Source organism: Schistocerca piceifrons, chromosome 1, assembly GCF_021461385.2.
Source record: "Schistocerca piceifrons isolate TAMUIC-IGC-003096 chromosome 1, iqSchPice1.1, whole genome shotgun sequence".
Classification (NCBI taxonomy): Eukaryota; Metazoa; Arthropoda; class Insecta; order Orthoptera; family Acrididae; genus Schistocerca; species Schistocerca piceifrons.
The window spans coordinates 1,038,793,141-1,038,810,349 of NC_060138.1; the positions used below are offsets into that span (position 1 = coordinate 1,038,793,141).

Sequence of the window (17,209 nt, forward strand, 5' to 3'; positions counted from 1 at the left end):
TAATAATCAACAAGAACCAAATAATAGACTGCGTACGATAGAAGATGTTCTGAACGAGAGTTTAGCGAAAATTTTTCTCCGTTTGAAAGTCTTTGCAGGCGCCTCTTCAGTACATTACATTCTGCACAGAAATTAGAGTTATCTTAATTTAAAAAATCTAGTCAATTGCCGTGCTTCAATTCTGACTGTATCACTATTCGGCATAAGAATAATATGAATATAAACATGACATGATATGTATTTTCGTCCGCGTTTGCTGTTGTCTCACTCTAGTTTCGTAGTTTATTAGGCAGACGGGATTTAAATGAGATAGCAGCAAATATGAAAGAATACATGGGAAAATATTTATATTCGTATTATTATTATGGTGAAGAGAATACTGCATGTGATTCACAATTCATGAAAGTTCCTATTAGCAACCATCTCTTCTCACAGGTAGGAAAAATTTCAGAACGCAGAGTAGGCCATATTGACAAACATCCCAATCAGTCTTGCCAGTCGGATTTTCGTAGTGCATTGAAATGCAGCTACATTCAAAGTTGAACAATACGGAATTTGTTTTTACTTCGTTGGATAATGTATGAAAATGTAGTGCTCGAAACTCAGGGCGGAGAAAAAAGGCTCGTCTTTGACCTTTTTTCTTTAAAATTTATTTACTGACACAGAGGTTTTGGTGCCAGTGTTTATCTTTGTGCCTGCGAAGCGCTACATATATTCGACGACATAACTTAGTTGTGGCGGCACCTACCAACATTTTTCAGAACTTCCGCTTTGCATTCGATTCTAAGCCGCAGGCGGTTTTTTGGATTACAAAAGCCGGAAAAAAAGTGCGGCTTAGATTCGAGTAAATACGGTAACTTAGTAACTGTATTTACATTTCACACATATAGCATTTTCTGCATCAATTATGGTTTAGAGAAATATCATCATCTCACCTGGTGACATGACTGTTATAGCTGCTTGAACAGCATTACGTACAAGATTGTCTAATGCAAACATCCAGTGAGGCTTGATACTATGAAGTCTTAGCACCACATTCACCTATAAAAACAAGATACAGTAATCATAAGGAAATTTAGTGACATCCATACATTCACAGTTACCTAGACTGAAATTAAATTCTACAAAAGAGACAAGGAAATTTCAGTTTTGTATGTTAGTGAATTTCTAAAATCAAGTGTGATCATAGTGACTCCAATAAAAATACATATAAAATTCCCCTTCAGTCACAAAGGACTATTTTCTATTAACTATGGTGATATTTTAGACTCTGCATGTTTGTCTACTGGTGTTTTGATGTCTACTTCATATAATATGTATTCTTTCATAAGGTTTCATGTATCAAAGAGATAATACAATAGAACTAAACTTGCATCAAGTCAAGTACAATCATGACAGACCTTTACTTCGAATGCAAATAATTCACAATACTTTCAGTTAGTTAACCAATTATTTGCATGTTCAATGTATTTATTACAGTTATAGTTCATCTTCTCAGCAGAAAATTTGGCAACATACTGACCCTTCACAAAAAAAAGAAAAAAAAACACTGTGTTCAAAGACTTTTAGGGCTGAATAACTAAGGATGAGTGACATATAGTGTAAATCAATTTTACTTCTAGTATTATGTTTATGACTGTTACTGTTGTTATGAAATTGTGATTGGTTCTTGACAACAAACTTCATAAGAGAGTAAAATACAGTGAGGCTGTTGTCAGAATAGCTAACTGCATAAAGAGCTGTTTACAGAGGTTCTAGAGTGGACACTGCATGTTATCCTTCACCATTTTCCTCAGTGATGAGTTACCTCAGAATATGATGACAGAGACCATTAGTCAATGAAAACAAGAAAATTAAGTCACCTTTTCAACAGTTTCATGTCCACGCCCATTCTGTAAAGGAGGATAGGTGGCAATCTGTGGTAGATATGACGACACAGTACAAGGTGGTGCAGGTACAAAAGTTTCAGAGCACACTATTGAGGATGTAGATCTGTGGCGGAACTATTATGCTACTGGGAATATCCATCTGGGCTTCCATGGACCTGTGGTAGTAATTAAAGGCATCATGACAACTATGGACTACTTGAACACTATTGTGGACAACCTGCACCCCTTCATGGTGATGGAATCTTCCAGCAGAATAACTGTCTGTGTCACAAGTCCAGAATCCTGCTATAGTGGTTTGAGGAACATTGTAATGAACTCATATGGATGTCTTGGCCACCAAATTCATCTGCTCTGACCCAGAAGGGACACACCTGGGACACTATCGGGCAGTAGCACCATGCACACAAACCACCAGCATATATTTGTTTCATAAATAAAAGAACATCTTTTTCCTGCTGCACTGTACTTTATTTGTTTCAGTCATGTTTTGCCTTTTACTTTAAGTCATCTTCCATGGTATCTTGAACGATTCACTCTTATTTCGATTTGCCGTATTTACTGATGTCAAACAGTTCACCTCTTATATTTTATGTGAAGAAGTGATTCCTTACAGTTATTAGAGTTTTTGGTTGGAAACTGCATTTCCTCTCATCTGATCACAAGCTGGAGGTCGCACCGTAACTTCACTTACAAAAAATAAGCACATTTTCACGTTATGAACTTGTTTTCTTCACAGTTTCAGTGTTCTTTGTACTAACTGCTGTATAGCACTATCATTCTTCTGTCACAAGCTGTATACATTTTGCGAGAAACTGTGGTTTAAAGGTGTAACTAGTGTGTGTTCACTTTGTCTCTCTTACTGTTTTCTTTGTTTATGTATATGTTGCCTCTCTTCAGTATGTTACAACATACTGAAAACTGTTATTGTGTGTGCGAGCATATGTAACACTTTCTGTTGAAAAGCCTTTCTGAAAATCAAATTGGCATTTTGTTGGTACTTTATTTTTACAAGTATGTGAAGTTACTTTGAAAACATTACTTTTTCAATAATTTTGGACAAAGCTGTCAGAGTGAGATTGGGCATTATTTTTGGCATCAGACCTATCCCCCTTTTTATGCAATGGTTTAACAAAAGCATATTTCATTCTGTCAGGAAAAATGGCCCTATTACATATGTGGCTGAGAATTCTACTTTGTTGGAGATACTATCAATTCCATGTGAGATTTTACTTTTGAATGAGTTTATTATTTTCCTAACTTCAGCAGGACAGGTAGGTAGAATTTCAGTTTTATCCAATTGCATAGATGTTGCCTCTTCCATATATAGCTCCACAGCATCTAAAAATGATTATTAAAAAAATATTTTCCACTTCTGACTTTTTGTTAATAAGCTTTTCATTCAGTCTGATGTTATAGCAAACTGTTTTCTTAGAGAATCTGTTTTCAGAAATACTCACAAATGTACAATGAAATAAGTTATTTTTTACATTAGCATCAGGTTCCCGGTGCACCTCATCATGGTCTAACTGCTGCAAACTTTCCTTAAAATTTGCAATCATTAAATTGTTAACTGAATGCACCATTTTGGAGGACCGTTTTGCATTTATGTCTGGAACTATGTCATATACTATCACTGGCTGTTCATCATATTCAGGAAGACCATTCTTAATAGGATAATTATCTATTTTATTACATATATTTTGGTCCATGAAAATATTATCTATTATGATCTCTGCCCAAACTCTTTGTCTTTAAATATGTCTGCTTGTGTCTGTATGTGTGGATGGATATGTGCGTGTGTGCGAGTGTATACCTGTCCTTTTTTCCCCCTAAGGTAAGTCTTTCCGCTCCCGGGATTGGAATGACTCCTTACCCTCTCCCTTAAAACCCACTTCCTTTCGTCTTCCCCTCTCCTTCCCTCTTTCCTGATGAGGCAACAGTTTGTTGCGAAAGCTTGAATTTTGTGTGTATGTTTGTGTTTGTTTGTGTGTCTATCGACCTGCCAGCGCTTTTGTTCGGTAAGTCACCTCATCTTTGTTTTTATATATAATTTATCTATTAGTATGCTGCTTTCCTGTGCTAAATGAGTAGGGAACTCAATAACTGATGTCAAACTGGAAGAACTCAGTATTACTTCAAGATCATTCCTTGTATCAGACTCTTTCAGAAAATAATTTGCTTCCCTCCATCTGACAGATAGCATAAAAAGGAACCAGAGTTTTCCAGAAATAGTTGAATATTTCCCAATGGGCACCTATACATAATTACAATTATAAAATTACCATTACTTAGTTTAAGCTCACAAACACTTGCTTATATACATTCTCTACACAAAATTTTGTAGTTTCTAAAAGTGGATCAACATGCTATGAAGCAGGTTGTCATAATGTTTTTGCTCATCAGTGTATTTAGAACAGTGTGGTCAGAACTTGTACAATATTGAACTGCACGTAGCGTATTTTATCTAAAAACAACTTTCAGTTTGCAGAAAAACAAATATTATTTTCTTTTTCAAATATGACATATTATATACTTTCTTCCAGGTTTCTGCTGCAATTGACTCTTAATTCAGTATACTTACGTCACAATGAGTTCATTTCAGCAATTTTTGTTATTTTAAGTGGAATGATGGCTCAGTTTTTCATCTAATACTACATGATAAAAATATATTGCTTACGTCTATGTTGGTAGCTGTCATACAATATATTCTGTAATATATTATTGTCTTACAAGAGTACATGGATTATATTTATATTAAAGGTTTTTTAGCTTATCCTTCAATATAGTGTAATACAAAAGTACATGGCTTACGTAGATGTTAGTAGCTGTTTGCCTTACGTTTGAGACATTAAGATATGTATTACAATATTGAATCCTAGAGCATCTTTTCAATTACCTCTCAGATTTTGTGCTATTGATAATTTTTGTATGTGATTACATTTATGACAGCACTTATATCTGTTTGTGATAATGTTTATAGTAACACTTAATATTTGGCAGCCTCTTCAAGTGATGATAAGTTTCTTGGGCTTCCAGCCACGTCAAGTAGTTTAAAATACAAGAGCTTTTGGCAGAGTACTCCTCAGCCATTGTCAAGTGGTGACTCTTCTGGTTGCTGCTGCCATCCTTATATAGCCGCGCTGCCTTCCGCGACGTCACTGGTACCCGCTCCGGCACCATATATGGTAATGTTTGCATTGCGCGTCTGCTGCGCCCGCTTCAACCTTCCGATGGCTAGGTCCAACGCTTTGCTTAGCTGCAGGCCGCCCTCTTTATTGAGTGTTTTGTCACAAATTTTTATTTCAATAACTTCTTTTATTGTGCTATCCCAAAAACTGTTAGTCCGTGTGATAATAGATATCTCATCGAATGCAATACATTGACCGTTTTCTAATGCTTGCTTTGCTATTGCTGATTTCTCTAGGTACTGTAGACTAAAACATCTCTCCCCATTCTACACAGCACTGCTCAATGGCATGCACAGTCTGTCCAATATAGAACTGACCACACCCACATGGTATTTTATATACTCCTGGCGTTCTGAGGCCTACATCGTCTTTCACTGGCCTCAAGAATTGTTGAATTTTTGCTAGAGCCCTGAAGACCGAATCAATTTTATGCCTCTTTAGGTGCCAGCTTAGCTTTCCTGATACTGAGCGGTGAAAACGCAAACTTCTTCGAGTCCTCCTCTGAGTCTTTCTGCTTACATATTTTCAGAAAGATACCTTGAGAAATCTGGCAGTAGTTGTAGCCATTTTCCTTGAATACTTTCCGTACGTTACACAGTTCCTCCGGCAAGTTTTGTGAATCTGAGACAGTTTCGGCTCAATGCACACAGAATGTTTCTGCAACAGATGATGATAACTGTTAGCGTGCAGATATCGGTCTGTTTGGGTGGGATTGCGGTAAATGCTGTGGCTGAGACACCCATTTGCTTTGTGGCAGACGAGGAAATCAAGGACGGTACCCAGAGAAATCAGCTGTAGCAGAGCATGTATTAGAAAACGGTCATCGTATCGTATTCTATGAGACACATATTATCACACGGACTAACAGTTTTAGGGATAACATAATAAAAGAAGCAATCGAAATAAAAATTCGTGACAAAACACTCAATAAAGACGGCGGCCTGCAGCTAAGCACAGTGTCGGCTCTGGCCATCAGAGGGTTGCAGCGAGCGCGGCGGCTGCACAACACAAACATTACCATATATGTTGCCAGAGTGGGTACCAGTGATGTCACAGAAGGCAGCACGGCTATATAAGGATGCTAGCAGCAACCAGAAGACAGTCGCACTTGACAATGGCCTAGGAGTACTCGGCCGAAAGCTCATTCATTTTAAACCACTTGATGTGGCTGGAAGCCCAAGAAACTTTCATTACTACATATTGTTGTGAAACTATGCAGTTCTCTAATGATGCTTACATGTTTCCAATTAATTTTATTTGCAGAAAATCAGCAATTATAAGTATACTACAATGATTGTACAGCTATAATTTTTTTTTGCTTCTTTTATGAGGATATTTTTGTTTAGTGTTATATTGTTTTTGTGTGTCATGAAACATTCAAAATTTATCCTTTTTTCTTTTATGATGTCAATAAAGCTTTCTGGTTAAGTTCTGTTTATTCATTAACAATTTTGTTGAGTGTGTGTCTGTGTGAGTGTAGATTCCAAGTTCTTCCAGAATATTAATTTATGTCCTCGGGCTACCCTATGTGGAATATTCACTGCATTTTCCATTTTTTTTCTGCTTTGTGTTTTTGGTTGTGTAGGTGCACGTAAAATGTAGATTGATTGGTCACAGAGTCCCAGGCATGTTCCTTCAACCCCATTCTGAAATTCCTATCTGTTTGTCTCGTGTAAAATTTTCTGCCATCATCACACGAGATTTTGCAAATTCTGAGACTTGATAAAATTGGGATTTGGGCTTTTCCTGATAACTTTTTTCTTTTCAAATTCTAATTGATATGAAATGCTAGTTTTACTTCCATATCTTAAAATAGGTTGTTCAGTTTTCTTGAAGTATGCCCAATGTTTGGTGCTGTGACATAGTGGATGTTTATTTGTGATTCATTCCTCTGTTTTTAGTGTTATTCCCTACATATATCATGTTTCCTTTTGTACTGCAAAAATGTCAAGTGGAAAAATAGTGATTCTATTAACCATTGATGCAAAGAAAGCTATTTATATGAATTAGGATGACAGGAGTGTTTGTTTATGTGATGATGTCTGTTTTGGTGGGTTTCCTATAGGTTTCAGATCTGTGGTAGTTGTTACTGTTACTTATTGTTAAGTCTAGAAAGTTTACTGAGTTGTTTTCTTCTACGTCCATTTTAATTTTATATTAGAGTGCGAGCTATAATTGTTTCTGAATCATTTGTACGTCATTGCCATTACCATTTGCCAGTAATAGTGTGTCATCTACATCTCTATTGTAGGAAGTAAGTAAGTTTGATATGGTTTAATTGACAGTTAATTTCATCATCTTTCTGAATATTAAGTGGATTGACTTTTGTGATATAGCGAATGAACTGGAAATTTGCATATAGTTTGAATCTACTGCCATAAAAGTAAATTTATTTTGTTCAGACACTCCCTCTTTGTCAGAAAGGCTGCATGGGGTGGCAGTTGTTCCTACTGCACACATTGTGCTAGGCCAGAGAAAAGTCTCTGCTCTACAAGTTTTCCAGCATGTTCTGTTTGTACATAAAGAATTTTGTTTGGCTATGTGTCTGTATGGATGTACACTTAAAGTTCCAAATATGCATTTATGTCCTTTGGGTAACCTATGTAGAAATTTTATTGTGTTTGCTATTTGAACTGAATAATTTCTCCTTTAGTGTATTAATAAATATACCTGCAATTCTGCCTGCAATGCAATTATCCATTTTTATGCCATCAGACTGTTTCCAAATTTTATTCTCCAGTTCATAATAATTTGTGATATGGCAAATTATAATAGTTCTGTTATTCCATATGCTTCAATAGTAGATACAGTCCCATTGTGTATCAGGTTGTTCTTTATAATTTCGATTGTTTCTGTTACTGGGATATTTGTGTAGAGCAGGGTTTCCCATAACACTGGTGTTCCAAAGGAAATGATTAAGTGCTCCATGAAAAACTATTGATAAAATAAAAAACATATAGTTTCTTTCTTTAAATACTTTTACTTATTCTCCTAAAAATCTGAAAGAATATATATGTCATTCTTTGAACTAATGCCTGCTGCGGGTCCATCAGAAAGAAAGCAATTCCAAATGCTGAAGTTACTCCACTAAGCTTGATTATAATACTTCAATCATCAACAAAAAGAACTATTTCTGCTTCTAGGATATATGATGGAAGACCATTTATATGCATATCAAGAATGAGCATGGACCCGATATCATTCTCTGTGGAACATCTGTAGTGATTATTCTGAAGATGCTATTTCATTGTGTACTGTACACTCCCTGAGTTCCTTAATGCAATACTCTGACCCCTTTAGTTAGGTGGACTGAAAATCAGTTACAAAACAAAATTTCTGTTACCACAATATTTGATAATCTCTAGGAGAATAATGCAAACCAAACAATAAAACGCTTTTGACAAGTCACAGATAATACCAGTTGACAATGTTTCGTGATTTCAGTTTTTTGTAATCTGATTAGTGAATTAAAAAACAGCTTGTTCTGCAGAGCGATTCTTTTAAAATCCAAATTTAGACTTAAGTATCTTATTTTGAGAAATGTTTGTTATGGTTATTGCATACATAATGTTTCCAGTGCCTTTGAGAAGCAGATAAGTAGTGAGGCTGACAAAATAAAACCATCCTGAAAACATTTATAAGACTGACATGGAAGGGACACTTGTTAGTGAACAGGAGATCTGCCCATCAAGAAAATGTTGGAAACTGTGATTTCAATGCAGCAATCAGTTGCTGTCACATGTCTGTACAAGTGCATCTCTTGCACGCTCTGTTCCAAGTACTTCGCTGTGTCATTATGTTTGAGTGGACAATCATAGACAAAGTGTGCAAAACTTATTGTGCAAGAGTTTAAGGTTGGAATTGTTTTGGCAAAAACTCTAGTAAAGTCTGCAATTCAAAACTAGCAGCAAAATAGCCTGAAATGGACTCTGTGGCAAATAAGAATTTTAACTATCCAGAAAGAGTTTGAACTCCACAAACATTCCTCAAGTGAAGGAAAGCCTGGAACAAAGTCTGATGAAATCTCAATACTGTTTGTCTGTTCAAGTGGAAATTAAGAGACTGACATACCAAAACATCATCAGAATGGACCTCCATCTGTATTCTTAAAAATTTACTGCCATGACACAGATTAAAGTATCTAAATGAATTTTCAGAGCATCAGTTTTTCATTTCTTCAAATGATGCTTGGTTCAGCCTGTCATAGTATGTGACCTCTCAGGACATGCACCATTATCCACCTGAAATTCCCTGGCAGTACCTTGATGATCCTTTCCATAATATCAAGATTGGTGTTTGTGGGCAATCTCTGGTTTCCCCATCATGACACAATTCTTTTGCAAACTGTTAATGGTAACAAGTAGGTAGAGAAATTGTTTAATCCATATATGGATCAACTCACAGAAAATGAATGACTTTATAGATATTTTCAGCAAGACAGAGCAACAGTACACATTACCTTGATAACCCTGTCATGAAAACACAAGGTGTTCAATGAGGGGTAAGTTATCAGTAGAGGCAGTGTAATCTCCTAGGCACGTCAATGATCTGATCTCTTTCCCTATGATTTCTACCTGTGGGGCAAATTGAAAGATCAAGTGTACTTATGCAAACCCTCACACACTCAAGGAGCTAAAGCAGAACTTTGGAAATGTTACTGCTGCTGTCCCTCAGGCAGGACTACTATGCTACATTTTGATAATTCAAGCAAGTGCTGCATCAACACCAATGTTAGCTATTTCCAGCTTCTTCCATGGTGTCATCAACAAGGGTCAATCCCGCATCTGCCTCAATGTATACATTTTTCAGGCCAGTTTTATTTCATCCCAACACTTTTGCCACATGCTTAAAACAGTTCTGGAACTCTGTTCAAAGCTGTTACTGTGTTTTCTTTTATACCAACCATGTCACTGAATCACTTTCCTTTTCAAATTTTCAAAAAAGACGAGGTGGTCATACAGAGACAGACAATGTGAGGAGAGTGGAGGAGGTACAAGCTTCATGTTGTTTTTTCCACGAACTGTCAGATTGTCAGAGTTGTGTGCTGCGGAGCATTGTCGTAGTGGAGCAACCAGTTCCTATTTCTCCACAGTTCTGGCAGATTTCATTGGACACACTCTTGTAATCTTTGTAACACATCCAGATAAAAATGTTGATTCACTGTTTGTCCTGGAAGAACAAACTGCTTGTGGACAATGCTGTTGACATCAAAATAAAAAATCACCATTGTTTTCACTTTGGATCGCATTTGGCATGCTTTCTTGGGTCATGGTGACATCCGAGTTTTCCATTGGCTCAACACTTGCTTTAACTCTGGATCATACCCATAGCACCTACTGTCATCCCTAGTCATAATTCCTTCATGAAAATTTAGAGTGTTCTGAATTTCAAGTTGCAGCAAACATTCATGTGGTTTTCTCTTTGGTCATCTGTGAGCAGCTGAAGAACAAATTCTGCAGACACTCATCTCATGTGCAAATCTCCTGTTAAAATTCTCTGGATCGTGCTCCTTGACACTTTTGTGCCCTCAGAAATTTCTTCAATGGTCCTTCGAGGATAGCCATCAATTGCACATTTGATTGTGGCAATGTTTTCGTTGTTTCTTCCTGTCAAAGGACGAAAGGGGCATGGCATGTCTTCAGTTGACACATGCCAGATTTGAAACAAGAAAACCACTCTAACACTTATTTCCACAAAGGATGATCATCATCGACTTGCCAAAGCAACCCAATAGTCTCCACTGGAGTTTTCGCCAAAAGAAAACAAAATTTCACACAGACTCTTTGCTCCTTCTTGTTAATCATGTCATTAATTGCCAAAGGGTTCAAATAGGAACAAAAACAACAGAGCATCACAAACAAAGAAACTTAAGTCCAACTACGCCACCTTACTTAGTGATGTGGGAGATCCCAAACTAACATCTCCTAGTTGCACAATGCGTAACTATGAGCATGCGCGTGCAACAGATCAATTACAGTTATTTCTGGGATCTCCCTCCCCCTCACGTGAAGCATTGCTTCTTGCATATACTCTTTCGCTTCATTGTTTGAACTGTCAATGTGAATCCTCTGAGCTACTTCAGGGAAGTGATTTTTAAATACAATGGCTACCTGACTGCTGCCGTTTAATTATTTGATGGTTTTCTTTTTAACAACAAAGTCCTCACATTCCTTAATGGATTTCCCAGTTTCTCTATTAAATATCATCCACATAGATTTGATTTTACTATCTGAAATATTCATTTCAAACATTATACAGAGATGTTTTGAGTTTTTAATCACTTCCCATAATAGAAGACAGTATTTCTTGTAATATGGAATCAGTCCTACTTCTCTGTTTGTCCTAACCATTTCAAGCAATTTCACCTAATCATTCAAACAGAGGCACAATTTTCCAACTTAGCACTGCATGGGATCCAGCAATGGCAATATTAAAGTGAATGCAGCCACTAATGGAAACTATTGGTCATGCAAGAGACGACACTTCAGTGACGACTTAAATATGTGGATGACAGCAGTGAGGATGGTCACACACCAATACAGACACCTATTTTGGCATACAACTTCTAACAAAAGGTGCTGCAGCAGCATTGCATTGCACCAGCCTTTGTGCATGCACCAATATCTTGGGTTCATCGTGCAACAGGTGGCGTAGCTGTTCTTCCCACTACTGGTCAGCAAATCTTTGCTCTCAGCCACCAAATTTGGGACCTTCATGTCTGCGCATTTCCTACTTAGACTGCATAAATAGGAGGGTTCAGTCATAGCTCAGCAGTCTGTATGACAGGCCTGAAGATGTCTGTCAACTGCATTGATGAAATATTATTGGCATTTCATAACAACATCTGATGTCTCGCCCAAGCACCATTTCTCTAATTTCCTTCCCCTTACAGGTGATAATTTAATTCCTTTTATAATACAGATTTTTCTCCTATAAGTATCATACTCTATTATTTTCTTAAGCAAACAGATATTAAAGATTGATAGAAAATCATTTGTAAATACATTACATTTGGAATTGACATCTGTCACAGATTGCTTTAGTCAGCTTCCATCAACATCTACATAGATACTCTGTAAATCATGTTTAAGTGCTTGGCAGAGGGTTCATTGAACCACTTTCACAATTCTCTATTATTCCAATCACGGATAGCACGTGGAAAGAACGAACACTTGCATCTTTCCGTACGAGCTCAGATTTCCCTTATTTTATTATGGTGATCGTTTGTCCCTATGTAGGTCAGCAACAAAAAAATATTTTCACATTCAGAGGAGAAAGGTGGTGATCGAAATTTCATGAGGAGATTTCTCCACAGTGAAAAACTCATTTCTTTTAATGATGTCCTTCCCTAATCCTGTGTCATTTCAGTGATACTCTCTCTCCTATTTTGCGATAATACAAAATGTGCTGTCCTTCTTTGAACTTTTTCGATGTACTCCATCAATCCTATCTGGAATGGGTCCCACACTGTGCAGCAGTATTTTAAAAGAGGGTGGACAAGCATTGTGTAGGCAGTCTCCTTAGTAGATGTGTTACATTTTCTAAGTGTCATGCCAATAAAACAGTCTTTGGTTAGCTTTCCCCACAACATTTTCTATGTGTTCTTTCCTTTAAGTTGTTCTTAATTGTAATTCCTGCATATTTAGTTGAATCTATGGCCTTTAGATTTGACTGATTTATCATGTAATCGAAGATTAACAGATTTCTTTTAGTACTCATATCGTTGGCCTCAAAACTTTTCATTATATAGTCAATTGCCAATTTTTGCACCATACAGGTATCTTTTCTAAATCATTTTGTAATTTGTTTTGATCTTCAGATGACTTTACTAGTCAATAGCAAACTACCTAAGACGGTTGCTCAGATTGTCTCCCAAATCTTTTATATAGATAAGGAACATCAAAGGGCCTATAACACTACTTTGGGGGATGCCAGAAATCACATCTGTTTTACTCCATGACTTTCTGTCAATTGCTATGAACTGTGACCTCTCAGATAGAACATGAACTGAGACGATATTTCATGAGCACACAATTTCAATATAAGCTGCTTGTGTGGTACAGTGTCAAAAGCCATCTGGAAATCCAGAAATATGGAATCAATTTGAAATCCCGTGTCAATAGCACTCAACACTTCGTGCGAGTTAAGAGCTATTTGTGTTTTGCAAGAACAACGTTTTCTAAGACCATGTTGACTGTGTGTCAATAGACCACTTTCTTTGAGGTGATTCACAATCTTCGAACACAATATATGCTCCAAAATCCTGCTGCATATTGACATTAATGAAATGCGCCTGTGATTTAGTGGACTACTACTACTACTACTACTACTACTACTACTACCACCGCCACCACCTTTCTTGAATAATGGTGCGATCTGTGCAACTTTCCAGTCTTTGGATACGGATCTTTCGTCGAGTGAACGGTTGTATATGATTGTTAAGTATGGAGTTAATGTGTGAGCATACTCCGAAAGAAAACTAACTGGTATGCAATCTGGACTGGAAGACTTGCTTCTGTTAAGTGATTTAAGTTGCTTCACTAGTCTGAGGATATCTACTTCTACATTACTAATGTTGGCAGCTGTTCTTGGTTCAGGTTCTGGAATATTTACTTTGGCTTCTTTGTTGAAGGAATTTCGGAAGGCTGTGGTTAGTAACTCTGCTTTGACTTCGATAGTATCTTCATTGCTATCATGCAGAGAAGGCATTTTGTGTTACCACTTTTCACATATGACCAGAATCTCTTTGGATTTTCTGCCATGTTTTGAGACAAAGTTTCGTTGTGGAAACTATTATAAGCATCTCGCACTTAATTCCATGCTAAATTTCGAACTTCTGTAAAAGTTCGCCAATTTTGGAGATTTTGTGTCTGTTTAAATTTGGCATGTTTTTTTCGTTGTTTCTGTGAAAGTGTTCTGACCTGTTTTGTGTACCTAGGAGGATCAGCTCCGTCATTTGTTAATTTATTTGGTATAAATCTCTCAATTTCTGCTGATACCTTTTCTTTGAATTCAAGCCACATGTGGTCCACACTTACATTGTTAATTTGGAAGGAGTGGAGATTGTCTCTCGGGAAGGCATCAAGTGAATTTTTATCTGATTTTTTGAATAGGTATATTTTCATTTTGGAGGATTTGGGGATAACAATATTCAATCTCCCTATGACAACCCTGTGTTCACTAATCCCTGTATCTGTTTTGATGCTCGTTATTAGCTCAGGATTATTTATTGCTAAGAGGTCAAGTGTGTTTTCAAAACCGTTTACTATTCGCATGGGCTCATGAACTAGGTGCTTGAAGTAATTTTGAGAGAATGCGTTAAGCACAGTTTTGGATGATGTTTTATGCATACCTCAGGAATTATACATGCATTTTCGCCAAAATATCAAAGGTAAATTAAAGTCACCACCAATTATAACTGTATGAGTCAGGTATGTGTTTGAAAACAAACTCAAGTTTTCTTTGAACCTTTTAACATTTGTACCATCTGAAATGGGAGGTCAGTAAAAGTATCCAATTATTATTTTATTCCAGTTGCCAAGAATGACGTCTGCCCATACTAACTCACAGGAACTATCTACTTCAGTTTTACCGGCAAGATAAACTACTTCTAACAGCAACAAACATCCACCGCCAACTGTGTTTAGCCTAACCAACCTTTCGGAACACCATTAGGTTCTTCAAAAAAATTTTGGCTGAACTTATCTCCGGCTTTAGACAGCTTTCAGTGCCAATAACAATTTGAGCATCAGTGCTTTCTATTAGCACTTTGAGCTCTGCTACTTTCCCAACACAGCTACGACAATTTACAACTGTTATGCTGATGGTTCCTGTATCTACGTTCTTCCTGTGTTCAGCCTGCATCGTTTGTGCCTGATGCCCTTTCTGTGTTTTTCTGAGACCCTCAAACCTAAAAAACCAACCAGTCCATGCCACACAGCCCCTGCTACCCATATAGCCACCTCTTGCGTGTAGTGGGCGTCTGACCTATTCAGCAGAACCTGAAAACCAACCACCCTATGGTGCAAGTCAAGGAATCTGCAGGCTATATGGTCTCAGAACCATCTGAGCTCTGATCCAGACCCTTCACTTGGCTCAGCTATGCAATCGGTCCTGTGAGCTATGCTGCAAATGATCAGCTCTGATTCCTGTAAGGAAGACTTGAAACTTTGTTGCCTGTTCATTAATTACTCTGTCTTCCATAATACCACTTCACTGTAAGCAAGTAAATTGTTTTTATGGTCAGAAGAGCCAATCACTACTGGATAAATATTTATATCAATGATCAAGTTACCATCTATAAAAATGTTGTCAGTTCATGTTCTACTTTCTTGCACAATTCTGGTGGGAAAATAAGCAACAGAACATGTGTGTTAAGTGTTAAGTAACATTATAAATTGTTATCAATATAATGGAAGGAAACATTCCACGTGGGAAAAATTATATATAAAAACAAAGATGAGGTGACTTACCGAACAAAAGCGCTGGCAGGTCGATAGACACACAAACAAACACAAACATACACACAAAATTCAAGCTTTCGCAACAAACTGTTGCCTCATCAGGAAAGAGGGAAGGAGAGGGGAAGACGAAAGGAAGTGGGTTTTAAGGGAGAGGGTAAGGAGTCATTCCAATCCCGGGAGCGGAAAGACTTACCTTAGGGGGAAAAAAGGACAGGTATACACTCGCACACACGCACATATCCATCCACACATACAGACACAAGCAGACATATTTAAAGAGGTCTTTAAATATGTCTGCTTGTGTCTGTATGTGTGGATGGATATGTGCGTGTGTGCGAGTGTTACCTGTCCTTTTTTCCCCCTAAGGTAAGTCTTTCCGCTCCCGGGATTGGAATGACTCCTTACCCTCTCCCTTAAAACCCACTTCCTTTCGTCTTCCCCTCTCCTTCCCTCTTTCCTGATGAGGCAACAGTTTGTTGCGAAAGCTTGAATTTTGTGTGTATGTTTGTGTTTGTTTGTGTGTCTATCGACCTGCCAGCGCTTTTGTTCGGTAAGTCACCTCATCTTTGTTTTTATATATAATTATAAATTGTTATTTTTACCTGACTCTTTCAGAAAATTGATATTAAAATCTTCACAGACTATCATCTGCTTTCTTTTGCCTACTAGGTGACACAATAAAGATTTTTCTTTAAGAGAGAGAGTAGAAGTTCCCCTGAGGAGGTCGATATATTATGACAATTAAAAGTTACTTTTCCAGTAGTAGCAGTTCACAAGCACAGGCTTCCAGTTGTTGATCTAATCAGAAACTAGTATTGTCAACAGATTTTAATTTTATTTTATTTTATACATGTAAGATAACTCCACCTGTCTCCATATTTTCCCTACAGGAATAAGCTGCTAATTTATGCTCTCCTATGTTTAACATGCAGATTTCTATGTTTACAAGGTCCTCCAACATAATACAGCCACTTCCTTTCCACATTCTAGACTTTGTAAGCAGAGAAGAAGTTCATCAACTTCATTTTTTAGTTTTCTAACATTCTGATGCATGATTGTAATATGCCTAATTGTACGGTTATTCATGCAAGTTTGTGTGGGGGGGAGGGGGGGGGGGGTGGCACTTCATTTATCTGAACCTCTTTTAAAGCAGGCTGTCTGAGGGGGTATTTAACCTAAAAAAAAGTTTACTTATCACATCTGTAATCACAGGAATTCTACTCCCTACCCTTATACTTCCAGCTAATCTATTCTTTCTCTTCCTATTATTGATATTAAAATCTTCACAGACTATCATCTGCTTTCTTTTGCCTACTAGGTGACACAATAAAGATTTTTCTTTAAGAGAGAGAGTAGAAGTTCCCCTGAGGAGGTCGATATATTATGACAATTAAAAGTTACTTTTCCAGTAGTAGCAGTTCACAAGCACAGGCGTCCAGTTGTTGATCTAATCAGAAACTAGTATTGTCAACAGATTTTAATTTTATTTTATTTTTTACATGTAAGATAACTCCACCTGTCTCCATATTTTCCCTACAGGAATAAGCTGCTAATTTATGCTCTCCTATGTTTAACATGCAGATTTCTATGTTTACAAGGTCCTCCAACATAATACAGCCACTTCCTTTCCACATTCTAGACTTTGTAAGCAGAGAAGAAGTTCATCAAC

General features: G+C 37.1%; 1 protein-coding gene across 1 annotated transcript in view; it reads right to left on the minus strand.

The window, feature by feature from the left end:
• Positions 1-17,209, minus strand: part of LOC124725205 (mitogen-activated protein kinase kinase kinase 15) — a 175,051-nt gene that overhangs the window by 19,404 nt on the left and 138,438 nt on the right. The window contains exon 22 of the mRNA XM_047248456.1: positions 936-1,041. Coding sequence (XP_047104412.1) covers positions 936-1,041 — 106 coding nt within the window. The remainder of the gene's footprint in view (positions 1-935; positions 1,042-17,209) is intronic.